We start from the raw sequence: 24,742 nt of genomic DNA, 5'->3' as shown, positions 1-24,742 counted from the left end.
AACAGTAGCAGCTGTATCATTGAACAGGCAATGAAACTATTTTGAGAAGTTTGGTTGTTAATCACATCCATGCACTCTGGCACAGGAGTTTTATTCTTGATTTACGGGGGGGGGGGGGGGGCTGAGGTCATGTTCCTGACTAAATGCATACTTTTTATTACTAATAGCTAGAAAGTACATGAAGCAATCTTTGCCTTTCCCTGTCTTAGATTATGTTGACTCATTGTCTGCTTATTATATAACACCAAACACAGGTTTACCTTATTAAACAACAAAAGTATACATACTTCTGTAATATACTTCAGAATTAAGTTAGTATATGCAGTGTTTTAATCAAAACATATTATTTATTCATAACTCAAGCAATCTGTTGAATTAGTTGTAATAATTACAACTCAGAAATGTTATAATTAAGAATACAATAGTTACATTTACTGTGCCTGCAATAATATTTAATAGAGATATTTCAGAATATTCTATATTGCCTGATAAGATCTAATTTTGTATATACAATAAAAAACACAACAGCCTATAGTATTTTATTATTTTTCCAGAGGTAGGTGTGCAATACATTTTCATATCGCCATTTAATTTCTATTAAATATGGTCATGTCAAAGAGTTTAGAGGAAATGATTGGCTTACATATCGGTGCTGATGAGCATAGCTGGACATTTAGGACCAGGGTCAGCAGTAGCAGAGAAGAAACTTTGAACATCATGTCCGTCTTGTCAGAGTTCCTTCATTAGAGTCAAACAACTTCCAATAACTCCAACACAGCAGTGAGACCGGTGCCCCCTCTGTGAAGGAATATCCTACAGGGGTGAACCATACGTGTAAAGTGTCAGCGTGGACACATGTTGTGAAGTGACACACCATATGGACATTTTGGGAGGGTGCTTTGAAGGCTGGGTGGGTAAAAAGAGAAACCAACTGTGAGATATGATCACATGGACTTTTTCTACACCAGCTGTTCCTCACCCCTGATCAAAAAGGTTTCTGTTTTCTGACCGTTGTTAAACACTACATATACATATTCTAGCTGCTTAAATAAGTGTTTACACTCTCTGATTACTTTTGCAAGATTTTAAAAATAGTTTTGATTTACATTACAATATTAATGTTTGTTTCTCTATCTCTAGGTCTTCGCTCTGTGAATACCGTGACAGAATGACCTACTCATAGCACATGAAGTATTAAGCAAATCTCAAACTGCACCAGTAGAAAGTTAAAAGGAAGGATATGCTACCTTTTAATACTAGGTAGCATATCTTATATATATATTTAATGAAGTTTGTTAGAAGAGCTTATATATGTCATGTCAAAAACATTGGTTACTTTTATAGTTGGATATTGTTTTTCCAGAACAAAAAGCAGCGAGACATTTTGATGAAGTGGCAGAGAATCTGATTTTAATCATATACTGTAGTACCACTTTTAAGAAATGCCTGAACATATATGCATGTATATACATATTTATAAGTTCGGGCACGTTTATGACGCTGTATAAGCATATCATTTGTGCTGTGTAGTATAGCTCTTATATTGTAACCTACCGAGTGATCTTTCATCCTGCCATTTATTCTTGCCAGCAGTCTTCAGGAACAAAGCTCAAACAGCACATTATTCCACAGTGAAGTTACCATATTTTATTTCTTTAAGTGCCATTCATGCATATTGGGGAAGGGGGTGGGGTGGGCGGTGGTATCGACAATTCTAATAACACTTGAGTTATTTTACAGCACTAAACAAATACAGAGAGTAGCTGTGTCACCTCATTGGACAACAAAAGTAATAAACCGTGCAATAAACAAAAAAAGGACAAAGAGGAGGGAAAAAAAATACAAGAAATGACAAAGACGAAATCAAAACAAAACAGAAAAATAAAACACAAACCAAATATATATTATCAACACTGAAACACTGAATGTAGAACCATAGTACAGGTAAAAGGTAGTGTCACACAAAAAGCCAACGCATTTTCATCACATATATACAATATAGATATATACATACTGTCACCCTCTGATTGGACAATAACAAAATACTCTATTCTTTTTGCTCCTGTCTATTGTGAATAAGACCCACCCCCAGCCTTGATACCCCACCCCAAGAGGAAAAAAGGGATGATTGAAAAGACATTTATGTACAAGCACAACAACACACCAGCACTGAATAAAATAGGCCCCAATCAGCAGTACTTGTTGGCAGTTCTCTCCCATATTGTAACAAGGCTTTTTTTTTTTTTTCATCTTTTCATCTTTTTTTCCCAATAATAGTAATCTCTCTGGCAGGTACATGTCAAGCGGTATTTGAAAACTTAAATCGTCTTTTGAAAAACAACAAAAACTCACACAAGCAAACACACGCACACACACACACACACACACACACACACACACACACACACATACAGACATAATGTAAAATTGTGATTGTGATCCAGTCATTGTCTTCACCTTTTTCCCTTTTAGCCACATCCGTTTGTTCAAATCATGTGTTGTCCCAATGGGCTGCTGTGCTCAAACAGTAGCTTTGTGTGTTCGCAATCTTCACCTGGAAGAACTGAAACACACTTCACCTTCACACCAACCGAGGACTCACAGGATGTTCTCTATCGTGGGTCCATAGAGTCCTAATGAAAACACATTGAGGCTCTTTTTCACTGCCGTCTTCAGCTGCAGTCCCTTGGCCCACACTCGCCTAAAAGAGTGATTTGGGTCCTTTAACTGATTTAGTATTCTGTCTGAGCATTAATTAAGAAATTCTGGCAGTTGAACAAAACTTTAAAAACTCAGTTGAGATCCACAGACGGACATTTGATATACAAAGACAGACAAAAACAGAGCAGAAAGTAGCAGGAGAGGACAGGTATGATTGGCAGGAAAATATAAAAATGAATGGCAGTATCATCAGTTAAAAGAAGAGAACTTGACTTCATCTGCACAGTGCAGCTGTGGACAGTTTAACAGAAGATCTTCAGTATAAAACTGAGCTGGTTCTAGTTTCAAATAAACTGTTCAAATGTAGAAACATCTGGTTCTAGAACATCCAATAAAACCACCATGTGAGACTTGAACGTGCCTTTTCTCACAAATAACAAAGACATTATGTAATATCATAAAAAAGAATCCATGATTGTCATTCAAATATGAAAACAAAACTAAAACGGTGATCACTGGAGTCCCTTGTTGTGAAATTATCTTAAAAGGAATCGGTTGACATTTTGGGAAATACACTGTGTCAACTAAAATGTTGAGAGTTAGATGAGAAGATTGATACCACACTCATGTCTGGACGGTACATATGAAGCTACAGCCAGCAGCTGGTTAGCTTAGCTTAGCATAAAGACTGGATAGAAGGGGAAACCACCAGCCTGTGCGACGCCATCAAAATCCGCCTCCCAGCACCTCTAAAGCTCAGTAACAAACACGTTATAACTCCGGGGAGAGATTGCAGATTGCACACAGACAGGAAATAGTCTGACACATGACCCCTCAGTAAAAATTATACATTGTTTTTTTGTTTGTTTTGTCTTTTTCCACAGATAAATACATGAGATATAACATGTTAACTAGTGCACGTTAGAGGTGCTAGCAGGCAGATTGTGTTACCTTTGGACAGAGTCATGCTAGCTGTTTCCCAACATTTCCAGTCTTAATACAGACAGGCTGCTGGATGCCGCTTTTAAAAAACTAAATATCCCAAAATGTTGAATTACTCCCTTAAACAAGGACACACAGCATTATAGATGCAAAGCACCATACATAGTCTAGCAGTATTGAAGTGAGGCGAAATAATCCTGTTCATTGTCAACTGCGGACAATAAGTGCCTCTCGGGGTCAGTTTTAATGTGAGCGAATTGAGAGCATTAAAGCGAATTGCCTTAGAGATCGAGGAGGTGCTTTGCATCTTTAAAACGGTAAAGATCAACAGAAGTGTGCAAAGGGCTTCTTCTTTTTTTTCAACATAGTGCCTCTAAAGTTCAGCACCTGTCTGATTGAGGAGCCACTTGTTACAGGACACAGAGGACAGGTTTCCAGAACCGCTGATCTCCCCGTTCTGTGCTTCGGATACCCTTCCCACAAAAAAAAAAAGCATTCTTTAATCGCTGTGTGCATCTGCTTTTGTGCTCGTAGATAGCGTAGAGATGTTTGCAGCAATCAATCATAGCCCTAAAATGACAATAAAACCAAAATACCCACACGCACGCACACACCATATGTTCAACCAACACACACACACACACACGCGCACACACACACACACACTGTATGAGTCACATTTCTCATTCCGTTATGATTGTATAATAGCAAAATCTGACGCTATCGAACTATCACAACAAAACATTGGGCAGTTAAAAGAATCATATCTCCGTAATTTAAATGTCAGAAGTGACAATAAACATGTGTAGCATCGAAAAGTCACTTTGATGTACAATAGGCGGAAAAAGGCATGAATTTGGATTTAACTTATTTTACAAATCAAAGAAATGTTCTGTGAAACTCATGCTTTTTTTTTGCCTTTCAAATGGAAATGTGATGCATATCCTATTGATCATTAATCAAACAAAGTATTAGGACATTCAGAAGCTTCAACACCCCTATTAGTTCTTTATTGTAATACAATTTATTATTTTACTAGCGATGTTTCAAGTCAGTGAGGCTTGAAACCATAACTCTCAAAATTGCATACAGGCTCTTACGTTTTACTTGGTTCTGTCACTAGTACAAATTATTAACATGTTGTGCATACAATTTCAAGTGAAATTGTTTAAAAGAATAGTTTGGCATGATAGGAACTATGTTTATAATACGTTTGTATCTTGCATAGAGTTAGAAGAGAAGATCGATACCACTCTCACGTCTGGAAAGACTGGAAACGGAAAGCAGCTAGCAACGGCTCTGTGGTACGGTAACATAGTCAGCCGACCAGTGCCTGTAAAGCTAATTAACACTTTATATCGCCGGGACGTCAACGCAACAAGGTAAGAAATAGTCCGGCATATAGACCCTGTAAAAAGTTAAATTGACATTTTTACGCCTCTGTTTTTGTACGGATTGAACAAAGGAGGTAACGATTTCATTAACGAGCTTCAGAGGAGCTCATCGGCAGAGCCAGGCTGGTCATTTCCCCCTGTGCAGTGTCGCTTCATATTTACCATACAATCATCTCATCCAACTCCCCAAAATGTCGGACTTTACCTTTAATAAAACCAAACCCCGCTGACTTGAACAGTACAATTAAACAAAACACTTGCTTGCAAACTAGGGCCCGTCCAATACCAACACATCTGAGCGTTTAAAAATCAGATGATGATATATCGGCCGGTTTTAGTTTTTTAACAATAAAGTTTCTCTAAACAAAGTTGACCATGATAGGGGCTGAGCGGTACAAACTATTTGGAAAATAATTTGTTAATTATCAGCCGACGTATCTGCCAATACAGATATATTGGTGAGAAGCCGATAATGCTGACCCCCACCAATATATCGGACTCTATCAAACGTTATTTCATCTCTGAATGATGGTGGCTTGTTTAATGATCAATAGGCTACTCACCTAAAAGTGATGAACTTTATTATTAAAATGTGAATTTGTTTAGTATGTCATGTTATAACAGCTTCTGATTGGTAAAGCAATTATTAACCTACACGATGCACACAGAGAACCTCATGTTACTTTGGGTTGAATGAAATAAAAAAAGACAAGAAATATTTGACTTCCCTGCTTCACCTTCTTCTCACACTCATCATACTCACTCGTCTTGAAGTGCTTGAGACAGAGAACTAGGAAAAACAAGTCTGTTGCAGTGAGCCTGATCACATTGGTTGGCTATGAAACCAGATCACCATACGTTCTGTGATCTCTCTCTCACTTTCTCTCTCGGTTTGTTTAATATCAAGCCTGCTTAAACATTTCACACCCTGTTCAAAGTTACTGTAAACCTAACTTTACCACCAATTCAGCCACAGTGGGGCCCACTTTCTCCCAAAAGCGACCAACGAGCACCATCACATTACTCACAGAGACGGCCTGTGTTTCTTAAAAAAACAAAAAAGAACAATAAAACAAAATCGTTTTTTAAAAAAGAGAGATAAACTCATCCAAGAGGCAGCTGAGGCCAATGTCAACACGAGAAGAATTACAAGCTGAACACGTCGCTCAAATCACATAACAGTTACGGAGCAGGGGGTCGGGGGGGAGAGGGGTTTGGACTTTGGAAGGCTGCTGGCTAGGGACGGGGAGAGGGCTGGCTGAGGAGCTGAGGAGCGTGTGGTTTAGACGTGAATGTGTTCTACTCGTCTCTAGACAAGTACATAAGCAATCACTTTAACATGTCCGACTAAATATGATTGTCTTCAAAGTAACATTTTCTAGTTATGTTTTGCTTTTGAAAAAATGTCTGGACTCTGAAGTCTGTCTTTCTCCAAAGCTTGTCAAATGTTCTTCTGCATCCCACCCACAGTGGCCTCCTCCTCCTCCTGCGGCCTTTCAGCTCAGCCTGGCTTCCTCTGGCCTCCAACTCCTCTCCTCGCTCCCTTTTGTTTTGCAAAAAGGAGGTCTAGGGGCTAGACAATGGAGTCCCAATCAAAGTCATCCTGGATGTCATCAGCTGGCATGCGATGCATCTGGAAGTTTCTGGTAGGTATCATGTGCTGCTGGTTCATCGGTGCATGGTGTCCTGGAGAGAGAACAGGGGGGGGGGGAGAGAGTCAGATCCACACAGCTGTTAGCTTTGCTTAGGCAGGTGTGGAACAAAAGCTGAAAATAGTGGGTTTATTAATAAAAACTGTAAATCTAAGGTTTAATAACGACTGTTAGTGAGTATTTGAATCATGTTTCTCTCTGTGGCTTCATGTCACCTGTCATTGCGGGTCCTGTGCTGCTCATGGGGGGCATGTGGGGATATCCTGGAGGACCCATCATGGACATGCTCTGTCTGGTGTCCATGTAGAGATTTCCTGAAGACAGTATCAGAACTTTTACTATAAGCCTCAATTAACCCCGGCAATGCACCTCTTCAAGTCATGCATCTGAATAAAAGTTTTAGTTTTAGTTAGCAGTGTCATTTTACAGGGAATCTCTGAATTATTTCAGATTTGAGCAAATATCCACAGGTGAAACATCATGTTCTATAATACTAGATCAATTCATCAGGCAATGTGTTGTGTGTTAACTTATAAAGACTTTTTGTACTAAGAGTTTACTATGAATAAATACAAATCAGAAGACAAAAGAAAAAGCTGCTAGCTCTATATGATTATATACCTATCACTTTCTTATTTAGTTGAGAAACTATCTCATGTCAAAACAAAAACTACTCACCTCAACTACACTTAATCTAAATAAGGTGGTAGGGTAAAGGAGTGAGTGTTTAACCTGTGTTGAGGTGCTGGCTGGGTTTGTTGGGGTGCATGGAGCTGTGACAAACAGGAGGCTGCACTGCCCCTTGTGGCTGGATTACACCGGTGCGGGCAAAAAACTGGTTGATGGACGAGCAGAGGTCGGCGATCTGGGTGGGTTCCAGGGACCAATTGTTCAACTCCGCTTGTCTCATACTGTCTCTCAACCCTTAGGAACATAAAAGACACATTTATAGACATTACAACCAGAGTTACTATCAGAGCTACAGGCAGTATCTGTCTGCACTAACATGCCTTTGTGACAATGAAATGTATGAAACTGCACCAGCCGACTGTCCAAAGGATATAAATTTAGTAAATGAGAAACTAATTTACAAACACAAAGCAAAAAACTTTGGTTGCAATATATATTCATTATGTCAGTAACCTTCAGTGGGTGATATTTAAAAAAACATCCTACCTTGCAATCCTAGACTGTAATTGGATAAACTGACCTGCTGAGCTCGGTGTTTTGGTAATTAAACTTGAAGGCAGTGTTATTTAATTGAAGAGCTCAGTTTAATTAAACTCGTAATCAACTCCACAGTGTCAACACTTCAGCACTCAATCAAAAGCTGGGGCAGTACTGTACTATCAGCTCCCGGCTTTAAATGTTTTGTTCCTTCTGTAATCTAGAAAAATCTTGATCTCGGACAAATAAATCAAATACATTACATAACTATCGTTTGTTGAATATTTGTAATACAATAAGGTCTATTTGTAGCGTCCAAACCGCACCTTGGAAAGGTGAAAGGTCGACATCAGCCCAGTTATAGCTGCTAGCAATACGACAGCTTTCTTTCAGTGCATCCAGATTTGGGTACCAGTCAGACAGTAAACCTGCAACACACACACAGCATACTATCTGTAACATTACAAGATAAGAGACGTGAAGGATACAGGTAATTTAGGCTCCAACACCAAGTTCACTCCTGGGACAAATACAGATTTAGTCCTAATTACATCATTTATGGACAACTGCACAATAATTGCTGCTGTAATTGGTATATACTGTGGGTTAAGTAATAAGGCCAGATGATGCATTTTCATTGTAGTCACATTTTTATAGCTGTGCAGGCAGTCCTAGCACCAAATGAATGAGACGGTAGAACCAAATAAAACAGTTTATCAGGCTTTTAAACAGTTCAGCTCTGCGTCGCGGCCACTAGGAGGAGCCAGTCGACTCTGAAAGAGCTGCCCAAGTCACTGGATGCAGCATTGCTTTGTTCTCACAACAGCACAGATAACAAATCAGATGATGATTTACTGTCTAGCACCTACAACCATTTCCAAATGCTTTATGACTAAAAGATGACGACTGATACGAAACCATATCCAGCTGTAAACATGTCTTCTGTGTGATGAACATGATGAGGAGAAAACGACACGGCGGAGACGATGACGGACAGAGGGTCTTACCTGGGTTGCAGGCCATCTGTTGCTGGGTAGGATGGGGCTGGTGAGCGAGGCTCTGATGCTGCTGTCCGTGTTGAGAAGGGTGCTGGCTGTGCTGCGTGTGTTGGGAGGGGTGTGGCGTGTGTTGCTGTGGGTGCTGGCCGTGGGACGGGTGCTGCGATGGGTGCTGCCCGTGCTGGGAGTGCGCAGCGTGCTGGGGGTGCTGTGGGAGCTGACTGTGTTGGCTGTGCTGGGTGTGTTGGCTGTGTTGGTTGTGGGGGCCGCCGTGCTGCGGGAGGTGCTGTGCGTGGGGCGAGCCGTGGCCAGGGTGGGCTTGGGCAGGATGGGATAGGGGCACCTGGCCACTGTTGGCAGAGTGGCTGTTGGGGTGGTTGTTGGGCTGGTTGTTTGAGAGGCTGTTCTGAGTGCTAATGTTGCCACTGGGGGAGTGCTGATAGGAGCAGGAGGTGTGGGTCTGCTGGGAGGAATCTGACTGTATGCCCATCAGACCTGGGAAACAAAGCACACCAACACACAGCTTGTAATAATGCTGTCGCAAACAGGAAATCATGTATATTATCAACACTCTTCATAATTGGTAGTTCCGCAACTAAATTGGCGGTGAAGCGGTATGAAAATTTGACATCAAGAGACCAAAATTATCATGGCCATCATTATTATTGCTGTGTTGTTCAAATGTGCTGAAAATGTTTGAAAAGTATACTGATATACACACACACACACACACACACACACACACACACACACTAGCAGATATGTAAACATATGCACATGACCACACTTCAGACTTCCTCTTGGAAGGCTGAAAAATGTCTGAAGCGCTGTCACTTCCTTCTGCCATGTTTTCATTGACTAAAATAAACCCACGTTGCATGCTGCCCCTGCGTTTGGGAGACTGTTGCTAACTTTGTTTGATGCTGGACAGTCAAACACTGTTTTAATGAGAATTAATATTTGAAACGGTAATACTAACCACTGTATTGGTTTATAAATGTTTATGAAAGGTAACAGTTTTATTTAACAAACGTTTCATTATTAGTTCATTTGGAAATTATTTCTTCGTCTATAAAATATCTGAAAATAATGAAAAATGGCCATCGCATTTTCCCAGAGCCCACGGTGACGTCTTTAAACATCTTGTGTACTCTAATCGACCACCAAAATATTCAATTTACAAAACAGAAACACTGAAGAAGCTGGGACAAGCTATTTTATAAAATGGCTCAAACAATTAATTTATCATAAAGTTGTTGCCGATGAATCATCTGCAGATCAACTAATTGATTATTTGTTCCAGCTTCTCAATAGTGAGGATTTGCTGTTTTTCTCCGATTCTCCTCATTGTGAATGGAATATATTTTGAGTTTCGGACTGTGTCACTGCAGAAAAAGCAATTTGCAGACGTCACCTTGGGCTCCTGGAATCACCAATCAATTGATGATAAAAAAATATCTTTGGTTTGAGCTGGATGAAATGAGAGCACGAGTTGCAACACAGATGTCAGTGACATGGTTTCAGACTGAGGTGTAGAACCATAATGCCCTTTCGTCACATGTAAAAACAGCTACTCACATATATCTCAACATCTTACAATAATGGGATTTGAGCCTCCCGTGTTTAAATAGTTATACACATGAGACAGACCAGCTGCCATTTTGTTGTATCAGGGAATGACTCAGCATCAGTTGCGTCTCTGAGGTTCACCAGCCCGAGCTGCTGTCGCCTCTCCTCTCCAGCTACACAGCTCTGGATTGTCTTTGACAAATCCATTGTGCTGCTGCACGGCTCTTCCACAAACATGACTGGAGCATGAACATCTGCACACACAACTGCAATCATCTGAGTGGCAGGGAGTGGTCTTAAGAGGCCCTGTCCTTCACAGCTTTGGCACAGTAAACCTATTTCACTGGAGTGCTTTTAGAGCTGACTCTAGCCCTGAACCTCCACAATCGGCACGTAACACTCACTGCAGGGGTGACAAAGGTGCATCTCTTATCGGCACAGAAAGCCCATTGTCCAACCAGGGAAATACAGAAAGCAATTAACGCGGCACCAGAATAATAATGCGAGCTCATTACCTATTATCAAAGCCAGTGAATTAGCTCACTGTCTACAGCGGCAGAGTGTGAAATCCTCTAGCTCGATTATTTACGCTTTTTAATTGCTCGAGCTTGTCTGACTAAGAGATTTCACTTTTATGCGCATAAAAAAAGGTAACAACTTTGAACTAATGAAACATAGATGATAGATTAAAGGAGAGGAACTCTTTGAAAACATTAGCATGAAATGCATTTGATTTGTGAAAGTAGGTTATACACAGAAAGCTCAGTCTACTTTGCTCATAACCCGCTTGTCAAGTGCTCTTTGTTTATCAGTCAATCAGATTACAAGCAAAAATGCATTTTGTTCAGCAGGGACTCTCAGGCTTTTGGAAAGTTGTGCTCGATCCACTACTATGTATAATATCATAACAAATTCCCCATCATTATGACAAATGAACCTCAAATCCAACAGATTTACTGAGGACTTGGGCTTCCCGCAACCTCCTCCACTCCTGTGATGAGACGCCGCCTACATGAGGAGACATTTCAAACATGACAACAAGACGCAGAAAAACATGTAATTTGAAAAATATAAAAGCAAGAAGGATGGTGTATGGATTCTGATTTAACCATTAAAAGAATGCAGTAACATCTGTTTACATCCTCTAATGAAATATTTAAGACATGAACTCTCAGACTCTGCTTCTGAATATGAAATGAGGACTTTTCCACATTACTCTGGCAAAAGACCATGAAAACACTCCGTATAGATTTGCACTATAGGCTACTCAGCCTGTTGAATACCTGCTCTCTTCTCTGTAAACCTAATTAGTGCCAAAAGACTCTCTGTAGCCCCAGCTCTTAAGAACAAACCAACATTAGGAAAGTCGTTGTGAGAATCATCCTGTTCCTTTATAAATAAAGCTTAGGCTCTTTATTAGATTTCCACTCGATGTTCCCGTGAGGGCCACTCACCTTGTTGGCTAAAGGACTGCTCAAAAACAGACTTGTAAAGGCTGCGGAAGGAGGCACTGAGATCTTCAAATTCAGAGAACAGGAGCTGCTTGTCCCTGTCTGGCATGTTGTACTGGGACTGGGGGGTCTGCTGGAGGCTCATGGACTGGGACACGGGCTCTGGGTGAGTGGTCACCTGGAGAGATGAGGAAATAAAGAAAGCTGACGATTTACAAAAGCAAAACAGGAACATTGAGTGCAAAATAAAATGATGTTTAATGTTTAATTTGTGATTGATACAGTTCTGCTACATCTGCACCACAGACTACAGGGACTACTGATGCTAGGAGGAGCGCACTATAATGTTCGAACATACACTCCACAATATACATACTTTTCAAAAGATACCCGCCATGCTCATCTGGTCATGGAGCCGCAAGAACAGAAAACAGAAAACCTCTAGAATATTTAAAGCACAATTTGTGGTTTATGGGAACGTACGCAGCGGACACACAAGTCAAATATGAGGATTGGCCGTGTATTCATGTTGTTGTTTCAGTCTGAAGAGGTGTCAGTCACACAGCATGTAAAGAACAATCACACAGACCACAATAATCTAGGTCAGTGCGTAACCGTCTTGGCTCACATACCATTAAGAGACCAACTCGAATGGACACAAACCCAATACTCTGGTGGCCAAGCAAAATGTATTTAAAACAAAATCAATAGCAATACCTCGTACAAATAAGCAACCATTTTATCCATGTATTTGTGTGGGCAGTCAATGTTATGCACTGCCCCGAGGTGTGAGACAGCAAGCAGCGTTCCCTCCAGCAACGAGTTTGTCTACGAGATTCATCAGAGCGAAGGCATTGATGCAAAACCATCACTATTTCAAAAAGCAGGACCTGAACCGTGTCAACTGTGGGGCTGGCATTACAAGAGAGGTCACATCCAATATTTGATCATACAACATCTTCCTCTTCCAAGATGTAGGCAGTCTGCTGAAGTGCACGGCTCACAGTCTGGCTTGGCTAAGAGTGAAGAGGTGATAATAAAGCCAGAGTGTTTACTGTGAGCTGCTGCTTTGGCTGTGAGAGAGAGAGTGAGAGAGAGAGAGAGAGAGAGAGAGAGAGAGAGAGAGAGCACATCCATCAGGCTGAGCCGATCGATGCCCAGCGCCTGGAGCAGGGAGCACTCTAGGATGCAGGAGGACCACACCAAAGAGGGGGTATCTCTGGTGGGAGGACATCAGAGGAAGCGCTTTTCTTTGTCTGGCTTCCAGGAGCGTGCACATTTTCTCTGTTTCCCTTAACCCCCTTCCTGATGTTGTACTCTAGCGCATGTCCACCTTGAACCTCGGTCTATTGCTGGCTACGACTGGCTCCTCTGAAGAAAACCTCCTGGGGCTTCCTCAACAGATAAAACATGGGATACAGTACACTGTCTAAGTCTGGTGGTGTTTCATTTTCATTCATTTAGTGACAGTGGCTCCCCCCACAGCTGATGTGCAGAATGTGGATAACATGAGAATGTATCATTTGGCCTGAGCGCCGCTTAGTGCTAAAGAAATGTATATCCGCGGAAAAGACAACCAAGATGTTATCCGTTTTTGTACCAGAAAAATGTAGATGAATAGTGAAGAGCAGTCGTTGGTCTTACCGGTGTATAGCTGTGCACACTGCCCACACTGTTGAGATTGACGGAGGCCAGACTCTGATCAGACAGGCTGTTGTTAAGGCTGCTTCTTGGACTATCGCTCCCTTCCTGGTCTGTGTTGTACAACGCCACCTGAAACACATACATGCACATCAGTTTATACACACACACACATACATGATGGCACGATGTGAACATTTCATGTCACGATTATCCTGGCTATAAATAATTGCATTATCCAAATATCAATCATCAAAATGTGCTTAAAACTCTTAAAATGGCACTAAAACATACTGGAATACCTTTACGCTGCATCACAGGAAGGACACACATCCTTTTTAGTAATAACTAATAGTTCATCATAAAGTCCCCCTGGGCCCTGCATAAATAAAGCATACATCTAGAAAAACAACATGTGTGCATCTATTCTCTCCTACATGATAATTCCTGTTTTTTGTTTCGTTTTAAATCAGGCTCTATTTTTCTCTCACTCTACTATGATAGCATGCTAAACAGCTTTTTCAAATCACTCATGTGAGGGTATTCATGATCATCCCGACAATGGAAATTCACTACAATCAACTTATTGTGAGTGTTTTTATTATCACAACCTGCAAAATATCCAATATCATATCCCATCCCTACACACTCACACACTAATGTTACTAATGTCATCTTCATCCTGCTGACGGTACAGCATGTCCGCATTCCTCAGAGATAATGTTGGTCTATAGTTAAACTATGTAATTTATTATGGAAATGTAAAGCCTGAGCATGTGTGGGTGCTGCATGCAACAACATGTCATGATAGTAGTCAGAGTACTTGCTTTTTACTTTATTGAGAGTGTGTGTGGGAGACGCAGGGTGCTGCAGTCCTGAACACCCAGCACAGTCACTAAGGGGTTCGAGCTGATTGTGTGAAGGGGTCTGGAGACAACTGAGACATTCCTATCACTAAAGGTCACGCTACTGCCGATGTCAGCCACATCTGCTCACCGAGCACAATTCCGTTTGGGACAACACTGACCTTTCAATATAGCAGCGAAACTAGCTGAAGCACTTCAGGACGACAATCTTAATTATCGTCTAACAAGGTTTAGCCCTCCCACCCTTCCCAAATAAAGTGCGCCGTCAGACAATTATGACAATAGTAAGAAGAACGATCCAGATAATGAATATAATGATACCCATAGAGAATAGTCCATGTGTTGAGTTTTGCGTCGTGAGAAAGGAATGGCAGTAATGTACTGATGATGGTGTCGCCGTGGAAGAGGGTCTGACATTCGAAGACTGGTGTGTGTGCATGTGTGTGTCCGTCCATGACATGAGTGCAGCATGGTGGCTTCTGCTCATCACTGTGAGTGGAATAGAGTGGGCTCTGTGCTCAGCACAATGAGACAGCAGTGGACTGAAGCCTCTTGTCTTTCTGCCGAGGCGCAGCGAGCTACCACAGAGGCCACAAGGAGGCTAGGAAACACTGACTGCCTCTCCTCTGACTGACTGGCCCACTCACTAGCATGCTGTCACAACTCCAGGACGTACACATGCAGGTTGAGAGGGTCCGATCATATTAAGCTTTTAACATAGACATTGGCTCCAGAGCTGGTAGAATGAGATACGATGAAATACTGCAACAACAACAAAAAAAGCAGAACGCAAATGCTGAATCCAGGCAACACTGTACGAGGAAGAGGGGTGAGGGAGAGGAGAATAGGGGGGTAAGTAAGAGAAGCTCATTAGGCAACTCTAGCCTTCCTCCACTCAGTGTGGGCTTGGCTCCAGTGTTCATTAGCGTGAAGGGGAACTCGATGAGCAGCTAAGACTGAAGGCTTAAGCACGTCTACAAAATCAGTCTTACAATGCTAATCAAAAACAGCGCGCCACAGAAATATAAATGTTATGTGTAATGAAGTCATAAAACAGGCTTTTAGCCTTAAGTCTCTCACCGCAATCTATTTTTACTCTACTCACCCATAAAGTGTGATGATTTCAAAACCTCACTGCTCTGTGGTTTACGCAGACCCTCAGAGTCCCCGAGTGAAGACACCCACTCAAGCACGGAGCGACACAGAAGAGCACCCAGTCGCATCTCACCCACATACGTAGAAGCATGTACAAACATATGACACACGCATTTCTACAGCTACAGATGTGCACTAAGGTAGGATAACGCACACGCATACAAAAACACTCAGACAGAGGCAGGCATGCTCATACAAGCAGTAGCCGCTCCACAGTAAATACTGAGTGCGGTGTTAGCTAGCAGGCAAGCGAGTCAGAGATCTATTCTTAGCAGTGAATTAAGTAAAAAGCCAGAGGTGTCTTTTACATGGGGGCCTAATCTGGAGCATGAGACACGGATTATGAAATCAAAGCAAGATTGGCCCAGGTGTCTCCAACAATGCCAGCTAGTGTTCAGCACAATCCCTGCATGCAGGATTGAACAGACAGGGAGAGGCAGAGGAAGAGAGAAGGAAGGGGGGAAAAGCCAGACTATTCATCAGCAAACACACTTTCAACAATCCTCTCTTTCCCTTCATCATCACACTTTAGTGCCAGAGTTTCATCACATTCACACCAATGTTTAGTGGCTGCCCCTGAATACAACCTTTGGGGTTTGGGGGGGGGAGGGGGGAGAAATCTGAGTCTATGTGAGAAAGTAGTGGGGGGGGGGGGGCAATCTTTTGAGGAATGTCCGACAGACGAGAAAGAAAGAGAAAAGAGATTCTTGCTGGTTCAGTAGTCTTCCTGCCAGCGTCTCCCATTGGTCTATCTGAGAAGGCGGGAATGAGGGAGAGAGACTGGAATAGAAAGGGAGAGAAAACCAGAGAGGGAATTCCTGTGGCTTGGCACACTGCACCGAAAGAGGCGTGGCCTGTCGTGTGTTTACACTGTAAGACAGTGAGAAACAAGCTCCCTCCGAGGAGTTAGGGCCTCAGATCTGTTGCTATTCCACTTTGTCTTCTGTTCACTGCACCACCGTAAGAGTTTTTGTCACAATCAAGAGAACAAAAAGAGACAAATCAAAACTTATTTTCATCAGCTCTTGGAATCCCTCTTGTGCCGTTTTAATGTTTGCTGCTTGTTGCTCTTCTGAGTTATTTGACTGGAGGCATTTGATGGCAGGAGTCCAAACTCTAAGCTGTCAGCGTTCTACATTAGGGCATTATTATGCACTCACTACTGGTGGAGAGACTGGTGATAGTAGCAAGTGCTTGTTTGTAGCAATCACAGAGGGAAAAGCGGTCATCCTTCCCCACACTTAGGCCCATGTTTCTGTGTGCGACAGAAACATGAAAAACTCCATGTTCTCTATAGAAACAGCTCCGAGCGTATCGGCACTGACACACTCGTCAAAACAAGCTGAAACACTCTGTAACATACTCTACATACATGTACAAACAAGTTAGAACACACACCGACATATGTTCAGACTTTCAAGCCCCTGTCACACAGACACACTCTCTAACTCCTCTTTCCTGTGAACACCCCTGTTCATATTAAACAGTTTTTGTGTAATGCTTGCAGCAAATGAATAAGCGACTCTTGTAGGCTTTTTAAAAGTACACCTGAGAGCTGCCCCCACTGGGCCCAGAGGATGAGAGCTTAAGGTTAAAAAGCCTATTTAAATTTCAGAGTGAGCGGCACACTCACAGCTAACAGTCCCCGTAGCTTTGCTCTTTGATGTACAAGTGGTTCCAAGCTTTTACACATATTATATATATATACATAAAAACTAAAAGAGAGCAGAAGGAACCAGCAGCAGGGGTGGTCACCTGTAGTGCGGCAGCGTAATGTGGTCACAGAATGAGAAACACGACTGTAGGCGTCAACCTCCACTACAGGTGAGAATGTAGAAACCCCATGCGGCGTGTGGTGTATCCTATTGCACGTCTGCACGGGACTGTGTAAGGTCTATCAGGTTGCAAAGTGCTAAGTATCAGTGTGAGCATCATATTTCCGTGGTGAAGATAACAAGAGCCTGCTGCCTGTTGTTGTAGAGAGAAAAAAAGGTGCTGCAGTGCAGATAGTTGTGTATTTTGGTGTGGGATGCTTTACAGAGAAGCTTTAGGCATATGAGCGTGTGTGCGTGTATCTCCCCTCCACCAGAGTGCTGCTCTCTCTGTGGGGAATAGTGCTGTAGGTGGTTGGAGAAGTGGGTGGGGTCAGGGTGCAGCCGTGTAGCCAGGTGTGTGTTGGAGCTGGAGGCTGGATGGCTGGCTGTAGTACCTTGTTAGTCACAGTGTTGATTGCCAGTGTTGGAGAGGCACTTCCAGAGATCATACACTCCATCCCCAAAGACTCCGACTCCAGGCTGTACGGCGTAGAAGCCTGTGGGGGTTGGGATCGGGGTGTGGAGGCAGACAAAAAAATAAAAAAATAACAAAAATTCAACACACTAATTATCAAACACATGAGATCCCACTGCAGGTTTCAAGGAAAGACCTGCATTATGTCTGCGCAGGTCAAATCTTCTGCTCAGACCAGATTAGGGCTGAACGATATGAGGAAAATGTGCAATAACGTGCTTGAATATCGCAATAATAATATTACTTGCGATAAATAAACCGATATTTAAGATTTAAGTGTATTCAGTTCTTTCTTTCCGCTGCTTTCAGTATACTGCTACAATGCAACAAATTGCTTGTTGAATTCAAATGGAAATTATTTATTTTATTGAACAAATTAAACATTAAACTGAACACAAAAGGCACCAATAAAAAACAATAGTTACATTTAAAAGCGCAGTTTTCTAATAACTCAAAACAATCCCTGAGTGCAATAACAGCAGTCTTTCCCGATGTGTTTATTGCAGAAGTTGACGATAAAAATCCAATATATTGTGCAGCCCTAGACCAGATACATATCCCTCTGCACGATACATAAAATAAACCACAACTATTGTCATTTGGCAGAGCAACACCTTTATTTAGGTCACATTTGAACTGTGCTTTCTGAGACGATGGAGACAGCCCCCCCATCCCAACCCTCACCTCCCACCCAAGCACACATACAGTGTACACACACACACGCCTTCGTCTCGCTGTATAGGCGCACTGTTGCAAGAGATAACTCTGCCATGCCTGTCTCACAAAACTGCTTACTGTAAGAGGATTGGCTGCCAACAATACCATTTTTAATTCATGATAAACATAAATGAGATTTCACAAACTCTCAATTTCAATGTCTGAGACTCTTAATGGAATGCCTTGTAGGCAGGCAGACAGTGTCTAGAGGGGGGGGGGGGGGGGGGGGGGGGGGGGGAAGGGTGAACACAGCACATGTGTCCTTACAGAAAAAGCACACTCTTCACTTGCTGCGTTCTTTTGTGTCAAGCTCAAATGAACAGAGAGAAAGATCAGGAGAGCTTTAGTTGAAAGTGTTGGCAGAGCAGCATATTAAGAACAACGTGCTTCTCTTCTCCCTGCACCTTTACATTAATTGTATATTAAATCTCACACAAGTAAAAGAGACGCAGTTTGTTAAATGAATGTGATAGTATTTCGATGCTGCAGGGTGACTACAAGAACAGCATGTTAAGTTTTGTTTGGTCTCTGTGCGTGTCTGGTAGAGACAACGGCGTGTGTTAGCCGCGTGCGCGCATGAGTCTGCCTCCCCAGCCTAACAGTATCCTCCCTTCCTCATAGCCTCTGGTTAGCCACATTGTGGGGAAGGAGGAGACAAGAGCTCGCTGTGTTGGGATGCCCCAGGGCCAGGTCAATCTGAGCAGCTCACTAAAACCTGTACAGCTGTACGTAATGCTGGACGAAACTCATCCATAATTAAAGACAAAAGCTCCCGCTCAGAATAGCCAGTGCGCACAGCTCTGCATTAATTGATGTTTGTTAAAAAAAATTGAGTGCAGAATGTAATGTATGTAATGGCTGCCTCGGGCATAGTTTATTAATAAGGACCCCACTTCATGACAGGCTAGCGAAGCAGCATGGAGAGGCAGTTACATAAAGTCTGGATATGAACTCCTACCGAGTCTGTGTGTGTGTGTGTGTGTGTGTGTGTTTATGCATGTGTGTGTCTGCATGTGGTAGAGAAAGAGTGGGAGAGAAAGGAGGGCAAAAGGAAAACTGAGGCAGAAGTAGAGACACAGAGGCACAGATGAATACTGAACCAAGTAGAGATGAAGGCAGAAGCTTTAGCAGAGGAAAAGCATATGTTGAGAAATGTGTTTTCTTGGGAACATGCAAGAATGATAATTTCTGTCGTCAGACTCACCCGCTCTCCAGACCGCGGCCGCTTCTTCGGCCGTGTAGGCAAGGCGTCCTCCTTTGGGTTGGTGTCGATGGCCCAGTAAGAGCCCTACAGACAGAAGAAAGACATGCGAGTTGATAAAACCACAACATATGTCTGTTTCACGTGACATCCCTACGATGTTTTCACTGGACTGCACACAGGCATCACATTTTTCTGAGGTGCAATATTATATAGAAATCAGAAGCCTAATCTGCTCCGTTAAAGTCCTATCAGCCCAAGCCTTTATTGGAGTATTATATATGTATATATATTATTTGAGCTGTGAGTTTGTGTGGGTGGGCTTTGTTAGTAGGAAAGGCTTGGCTTTTCCTCCTCTGCGGCTGCTTCTCAATGAGAGGCTGGTAAGGGCAGCTGGTGGTGGTGAAATGCTAAGCCTTTTCTGAAGCTGTACTTCCTCAGCCTCAGGTACTGAGTCAGAGTGCTGTTGCCAAGGATGAAGGCTCCACAGTCTCAGCCCAGGAATTGAGGCAGCACTAGCCCTGCCGTGTTGCTTTCTTCTCAGGTCTGAGCAAGGCTAATCAAGGAGAGAAAAGTTGGGGCTGGCTCTGGGGCTGCAGCTCGCAATTCCACAACCAGGCTGCATTATTTATCTTTGCATTCGGCCCTATTTAATTTATTTTTTCAATGGTTTTCTTCCTCGAAGCCAACAGGAACGACGCGCACAGTACAGATTTTACCCTAGGGCACTGCAAGTTGTGAATCAATTTTTTATATTTCATATGACCTCCGATAAAATCTCAATTGTCCAGAGAAAGTGAGTTCAGGACCTTTAAAATTACTTCCTTAGCAGAGAGAATAATTGTTATTTCCATTCTCTGAACAACAGGAGAGGCCATAGAACAAGCTGTACCTCAAGTATCTGTACAATAACCGCTGCAAAATGGCCTGCTTTTATTAAAAACCGGCAAATCTGTTATTTTCACAGCTTGCATACACAACTGCTGTAATTGTTAAAAAGAAAAGCCAGGGTTGGCCTATATTTGTCAGGGGGTTAAAATTATAAGTTTTATTATGTGCGAGGCATTGGGGTCAATTAACATTTTCCTCAGAGGGAAGAATAATTCACAGCACAATCAACCAAAGATGAAGAAGCATCTCATGTTGATGTGGGCTACAGTAAAATGAGCAGAAACATCATTACCCACCCCGTGTTTTTACACCAAGATTCACTGAAGAACGTATGTAAAGGGTGAGAAAAAGGCGTCTCTACATGTGATCTATCTCGGTGTTAAGATGATGGGGTTAAATGCAGGGGTACTGATGCAGATGTTTCAAAATTAGGAGTCACAGAAACAAAGCCAGGCTTGGTGGCATTTCTTTTAATTAGGGGGGGAAGGAAAATATTAAGTTAACCCTCATGGGAGGGGAGTTTCTGCATTTCCCTACACCCACCCCAAGAGAGTTGGCAGGAAAAAAAGAAAAAAACATATAAAGAGTCATTAAATTATTCACAAATATACTGCAATATACTGTAGCAATGCCAAGCGAAGTGTGCCCGCTGAGTCTGGGGCAAAGCCACAATATCAGCAGCCATAAAACAAAGGCTGCTGTAAAGATTGTTTAAAAAAACCCAAAAAATAAAAACAGATGCTGATAACAAGGTGTACTCTATCGGCTCTCTTTCCCTAAAATGACGCAGCTCATTTTCATACATCAACATAACTGTTGTCATCTAGTTCCCCTTTTGTGTGTAAATAAAGGAAGGACAAACACAACAAGTACACCGGTCCTAGAAACTACAGACAGAGATAGAAGACCAATTAAAAAAAAGAAAAACAGATTATTAACGGGAGCCTTTACAGGCTGCATTTCTACCTCCGAGGTAGTAAGGGGTGTGTGTATGTACATTACCAACTGTCATCTCTTACACCATCTCAGAGAGAGAGAGGCAGACAGAGAACGACATGACTCTCCTATCTCATCCAACCAGCAGTTCTCATATTCCTGCCACATTACAATATTGATGCAACATATCAAGAGCGGCTAGCGCCTCTTTGAAGTTGTCTTCGGGGGGAAAGGGAGTGAGGAAAATTCCAAATTAAACATTAAGGATGCGAGCATGTTGGCCATGCATTTGGAATGGGATCCATACAGCAATAGATTATTTTGTATTTAGTGGAGCAGCTCCCAGGAGTGTCAATATCAGAGGATTACAGCAAAACATGAAATTAGCATTCAGTCCCCATCCTCTACACAGCTAGGCGTAGCTCTTCATGCATGTGTCGGTGTGTACGTGTTTGTGTGTGTGTAATTATTTGTGCGGTTCCCTAAGCATATGTAGCGTATGCTCTGACAGCGATGGGATAAAATCTGGGTTAGGCTACATATGGTTAGACCTATGCATGCCATCATACTCAATATAGGCCCATAGGCTCCTTCATGAACTACTCAGTGGCCCAGGGGACACTACTTATCAGGTGGATGTCGCTGCAGATTGTGAAGGAAAATAGGGCAGAAAAAGAAACTGTAGGTGGTCCCACTGAGATTCAAATGTCAAATTAACATGTTGGACTGTACATCCTTTTATAGAGAAGAGAAATAGGAGGCGAGTAGAGAGCAAATGAGGTCTGGTTTTTTTTCCCAGAGTAGGTTCAGGTTCACCTTGAGTAAATACTTCAGGGACGCAAGATTCTGGAAATGACCGGACTTCTACCCAGTTATGGCCTCATCTATTTTTCTTTCTCTATCACCCACATCTGCTGTCTGTGCTGGTCCAACAAACTAGTCTCTCCTTACATTTGAAATGCAATTTTGTGGGGGTGCGAGGTTCATAATAGATTACGAGCATGCCATGCATTTCCAGACTGCCAGAGTCCTGGCAGTCATTCAAAGGTAACATTTTTCGACCACAAAAACATGTTGTAGCAGTGAATGCCAGCTGAGAAACTAAACTAAAAACATCTTTTTTATTGCATGCATTATTCTCAGTTTATAGCTAAATTCATGTTTAAAAGTCTCACCTTTCCTGGGTCATCTTTGGAGCGAGGCACTTTGAGAAAACACTTGTTCAATGACAGATTGTGCCGTATTGAGTTCTGTGGGGGGGAAACAGACAGAGAGAGAAAGGCGGCGAGTTTAGTGAACACATGTAAACAAATCAGATTACACAAACAAGTGTGCAGTACTTGAGTGTTGGAGAACATCACGGCCAATAGCAACAAGGGCGTACAATTTGTTGGCATGCATCATTTAGGTTTAGTCACAGCTCCTGTCATCGAGGTCGGCTCGTTTCAGTGGCGTGAGATCTGGCCTGCAACTGTGTCCAGATTTCACTCCAAACACACATACAGGAGCTCAGTCTGTGTACAAAGCCAACAGGAAGCAATATCTTTCATCAATGTCCAACAAACTGCATTCTCGTTGCACAACATATCAAATTCCTCGGGTGCCAAAATTAGGAGCCAGAAGGAATCCCACACTGGGATGGTTGCTGATACCAGGGCCTGATATTAATTAATGCTTCAGCGAGCTCCTGTGGGGGCAGGAAATAAATTATGTAGATCATTCTGAAAGTTAACTCATTACAGTGTTACAAGCTACTCCACAGCAGTGAAGAGGGAGGTTCATCCAGCTGCCTGATTGGGGAGGGGAGGTGGGCTGAAGTAGCCACAAGGGCTGGAGAGCGATGCTCCAGGCCTGGGTTAACCAGCTACAGCAAGGTCCTCAGAACCAGCTGGAGGTAGGCCAGCTGAGGGCTTACAAGAGCCAATGCTCACATTTCTCTACTCCACTTTATGGAGTAGTATTGACAGATGGCCACACTAAATCCTCTGTTGAGTTTAACGGATGCACAAGATAAGTAGAGCGAGACAGAGACAGACACAGAGAGACACAGAGAGAGAGACAGAGAGAGAGACAGACAGACAGACAGACAGACAGAGAGAGAGAGAGAGAGAGAGAGACAGACACAGAGAGACAGAGACAGAGAGAGAGAGAGAGAGAGAGACAGAGACAGAGAGAGAGAGAGAGAGAGAGAGAGAGCGAGAGACAGAGAGAGAGAGAGCGAGAGACAGAGACAGAGAGAGAGCGAGAGACAGAGACAGAGAGAGAGCGAGACAGACAGAGACAGACAGAGACAGAGAGCGAGAGCGAGAGCGAGAGCGAGAGCGAGAGAGAGAGAGAGAGAGAGAGAGAGAGCGAGCGAGAGCGAGAGCGAGAGCGAGAGACAGAGAGACAGAGAGACAGAGAGACAGAGAGACAGAGAGACAGAGAGACAGAGAGACAGAGAGACAGAGACCCCCAAGAGCAAAAGATGGAAGCTGCTTATTCAACAGTATAGGCAATTATACCACAGGAGGGATGATAATGACAGCCTCGTTGTAATGCTGTCAATCTTTCTAGTTAAGTCACTCTGAAATGCCAATGCAATCCAGAGTAGGTCTAACAGAACATGTAGAGGGAAAAACTGCCGCCTTAGTCAAAACAAGCTGGTTCTTGTGCAGAAAATTAAACTCAATACGAAATCTATCTCTTGAGTATCAAACAATCCTCCCTGTAGGCTTGAAAGAAGATTGTAAAAAGTATGCAGTTTGATCCTTCACATTGAACAATTCATGTTATAATGGATCACCAAAATGTGTTCATGGCCTTGGCTCTCTGTTGCAGCTCGCATGCCGTTCTAGACTCTGCTGCTAACCTGCATGGCAGTGAAGGGAACTGATCCTGCAAACCTAAACTCTGTCGCGCCCATTCACAAAGAAAGGAGCACAATGGTGTAGTTTACTTTAGCCGCTTTCTCATATGAATGTTCACACATGCAGAACACAACAGGAGATTTGCGCTTATCAGACAAGTTCTCACTTTATTGTCCAAACCACTTGCACTGTAGCACTGAACATGCTTTTAGTTGTGTTTAAAAAGGGCTGCACTTAAAATAATATCTCACTCTAGCTCTGATCAAGGTTGAATTTACTGTTTGAAATTATTTATTGTAAAGTTGCTTTGGACAAAAGTGTGACTCTGAATTTAAAATAAATGTAATTACAAGTTTTCAAGGA

General features: G+C 42.5%; 1 protein-coding gene across 3 annotated transcripts in view; it reads right to left on the bottom strand.

Annotated features, from left to right (window-relative positions):
• Positions 1-2,199: 2,199 nt before the first annotated feature.
• foxj3 (forkhead box J3) overlaps positions 2,200-24,742 on the bottom strand; it is a 71,766-nt gene continuing 49,223 nt past the window's right edge. Inside the window, exons 3-12 of one of the 3 annotated variants that reach the window (XM_029431400.1) lie at positions 22,706-22,780; positions 19,707-19,790; positions 17,706-17,807; positions 13,479-13,607; positions 11,838-12,012; positions 8,824-9,309; positions 8,143-8,244; positions 7,382-7,573; positions 6,865-6,963; positions 2,200-6,683 (exon numbers count right to left, since the gene is read on the bottom strand). In XM_029431400.1, the coding sequence (XP_029287260.1) occupies positions 6,571-6,683; positions 6,865-6,963; positions 7,382-7,573; positions 8,143-8,244; positions 8,824-9,309; positions 11,838-12,012; positions 13,479-13,607; positions 17,706-17,807; positions 19,707-19,790; positions 22,706-22,780 (1,557 nt within the window). In that variant the 3' untranslated portion in view covers positions 2,200-6,570. The remainder of the gene's footprint in view (positions 6,684-6,864; positions 6,964-7,381; positions 7,574-8,142; positions 8,245-8,823; positions 9,310-11,837; positions 12,013-13,478; positions 13,608-17,705; positions 17,808-19,706; positions 19,791-22,705; positions 22,781-24,742) is intronic. The other 2 variants (XM_029431402.1, XM_029431401.1) reach the window with 2 other exon arrangements.

The sequence above is a fragment of the Cottoperca gobio genome, chromosome 5 (genome assembly GCF_900634415.1).
Source record: "Cottoperca gobio chromosome 5, fCotGob3.1, whole genome shotgun sequence".
In the NCBI taxonomy this organism is placed as follows: Eukaryota; Metazoa; Chordata; class Actinopteri; order Perciformes; family Bovichtidae; genus Cottoperca; species Cottoperca gobio.
This window is presented reverse-complemented; position numbering and strand designations above follow the sequence as displayed.